The following is a 2,698-nucleotide window of genomic DNA, read 5'->3' as shown; positions in this document are numbered from 1 at the left end:
CAGTGTATTTATCTCTGTGTTTCCTGTCTCTCTGTGCCAGTGCATCCTGTACGCTAGTCAAGTCAACCAGGGTGTTTTTCCCCTACTCCTTTTGCTATTCTCTTTTTGATAGTCCTCCCGGTTTTGACCCCTGCCTGACTCTGGACTACTTTCCCGCCTGCCTGATCATCCTACCTGCCCTGACCTTGATTCTGCTTGCCCTTTGGTACCTTTTTGGACTCTGAACTGGTTTTAACCCTTTTGCCTGTCCACGACCATTTTCTTGCCTTCCCCTATTGGATAAATAAATATTGTAAGACTCCAACCATCTGCCTCCTGTGTCTGCATCTGGGTCATGCCTTGTGTCATGATAGTATATGGATATACAGTGGGGAGAACAAGTATTTGACACACTGCCGATTTTGCAGGTTTTCCTACTTACAAAGCATGTAGAGGTCTGTCATTTTTTATCATAGGTACACTTCAACTGTGAGAGACGGAATCTAAAAAATCCAGAAAATCACATTGTATGATTTTTAAGTAATTAATTTCAGCAAGACATTAAATGTGTCCCCTTTTTTTGGGGATGCCCCACAAAAGACCCATAATCCATAATCTATTTACTTTACTTCTCAGAAGTCAACAATACTTCTCATTTTATTTAATCCCCGGACTTGATCAACAGAAACAAACATTGCACCTGTGTGACACCATGCATTTACCCGTAGAAAGTACCTGTACCCTGTACCCTATCCCCTGTGTCCTAGGCGCCAGTACTCACCTGCGTCCTGCATGGCAGCTTGCTTGCTACTCCTCTCAGCATCTATGACCTGTACCCTGTACCCTATTCCCTGTGTCTTAGGTGCCAGTGTGCCAGAACCCACCCGCGTCCTGCAGGGCAGCCTGCTCGCTGCGTAGCTGCACTCCTCTCAGCATCTCCAACAGCTCTGTCCTGATGTTGTCTACCACCTCCCCCATCAGGCCCACGTCAGCTATGCCTTTCCAGAAGTTCAACGTCTCCTCTGGGGGAACAAAGGACACAGCAAAGATTAAAGTTAAAGTTCAAAGAAGGTTATATGCCATTTGAGTCAGAGTTAATAATACGAGTGTGATAGAGGTGAGCAAGAATTCATCCAGTTGCATACCAAGAATATCTAAAATCAAAATACGTAACACATACGTTCAAATGCTTGAGATGTGGTTGGTTTAACTTGACCGGCATGCAGGGAGGGCGGAGTTGGCACTTTTCATTTTACCGGGCGATCTAAACCAATCGCACTCAACTTCAAGTATTTAACAATGTATTTGATCCAGGTATGAAGCTTAGATACAAGACTAAAGCCCAGACAACTGTTTGACATCAGAGTTGAGTGTAAATACAGTAAATAGTCACTAGTGGGAGCTGTTTGGGTGAAGAACTCACCTGATACTGTATCTCACTGGTTTCCTTCTTCTCTGTCTCCATGGCTATGGCCCCTGAACTCCACTCCATTGTTCCGGTCAGAATCTCTGACTTATCCTCTGTTGTCATGGCAACCTGGCCACCATTACCTATCACCACCTGGGCTACATGTCCAACAGGGGAGAGACATGGTCAGCTACACTACTTACAATATTCAATACACAAAATAACACGGATGGTTCTGGTCCTGGATGCTTATTGACTGATACTGTATTCCAAACTTGTGTATATATCCCAATGAAAATGTCAAGTTAATGGACATGTGTACAATATCACCAATTAAAAAATAAGTTAAAATGGGAGAAAATAGGATTAAAAGTTTCCTTACAGAAAATAACTGCCTGACAAACTTTTAAATTGTTTTGCCACAGACAACCTGAGATCTTTACAGGCCTCAGTGAGGGGTGGGTCTGGTGTCACCTTGTGAGGAGATGGGTGTGGTGAGTCCGCTGCCATCAGGGGGGAAGCGTGTGTTGTTGATCAGTAGGTCAAACTTGGTACTACGATACGTGTTGGTGCACAGAGTGCTGTGTTCATAGAAGTCTAGCTGCCCCGAGTCCATCATCTTCCTGAAGGAGAGAGATTATTAGATAAAGGACAAGAGTGAGTAAAGACAGAGTGAAGAGAAGGGACCCATCGTCTACATCAATCACCTCAGGTTGATTTTCCCCTCAGACCTGGGATCCTAACTGGCAACCCTCCAGTTTCTGGTCCACCTCTCTAACTTCTACACTACCTATAGATTATGTCTGTCTATCAAATGATCTCAGATCTCTGCACAAGTGCACAGGGGGTAGGTGCTAGAGGCTAGGGGTTGATTTGGGACTGGTCAACTCTACTCCTCACCTGAGCATGACCCCTCCATCCGGATAGCTCTCTTCCAGTCCTTCAGTGTAGCCTTCCCAGACATGTGGACAAACTGCTTGGAGACTAAATGTGATTCTAAGTACAACACTCAATCGTGAATGATTCATCTCAGATGGACATTGGCTAATTCAACTTAATGACTGCCTCAGGATCAGAGACTGAAGGACGCACCGACCGCTGCCATCTGGGATGGCATATTATTCCACCAGTGGCATATCAACTAGAATCACGTGTACCATCCAATCCCTACAAAATAGCATTTTTACTACTTAAAACATGTATGAAATTCCAATCTTTTGAAGCTCTTTCACTGCTTTCACATTTCAGTGCCTACCAAATTGTGTATCTACTGTAGGTTTATTGAAAAACATAGGATAACCATCAACTGAA

General features: G+C 44.1%; 1 protein-coding gene across 1 annotated transcript; it reads right to left on the bottom strand.

The window, feature by feature from the left end:
* Positions 1-837: 837 nt before the first annotated feature.
* Positions 838-2,295, bottom strand: LOC129820326 (glucocorticoid modulatory element-binding protein 1-like). The gene is made up of 4 exons (XM_055877396.1): positions 2,288-2,295; positions 1,862-2,010; positions 1,403-1,545; positions 838-999 (listed from the first exon to the last, which is right to left on the bottom strand). The coding sequence occupies exons 1-4, from the start codon at positions 2,293-2,295 to the stop codon at positions 838-840; spliced, it is 462 nt and encodes a 153-aa protein (XP_055733371.1).
* Between the last annotated feature and the right edge of the window lie 403 nt (positions 2,296-2,698).

Source organism: Salvelinus fontinalis, chromosome 22 (genome assembly GCF_029448725.1).
Source record: "Salvelinus fontinalis isolate EN_2023a chromosome 22, ASM2944872v1, whole genome shotgun sequence".
Taxonomy (NCBI): Eukaryota; Metazoa; Chordata; class Actinopteri; order Salmoniformes; family Salmonidae; genus Salvelinus; species Salvelinus fontinalis.
The sequence above is the reverse complement of the archived record's forward strand: the minus strand, read 5'-3'. Positions and strand labels throughout refer to the sequence as shown.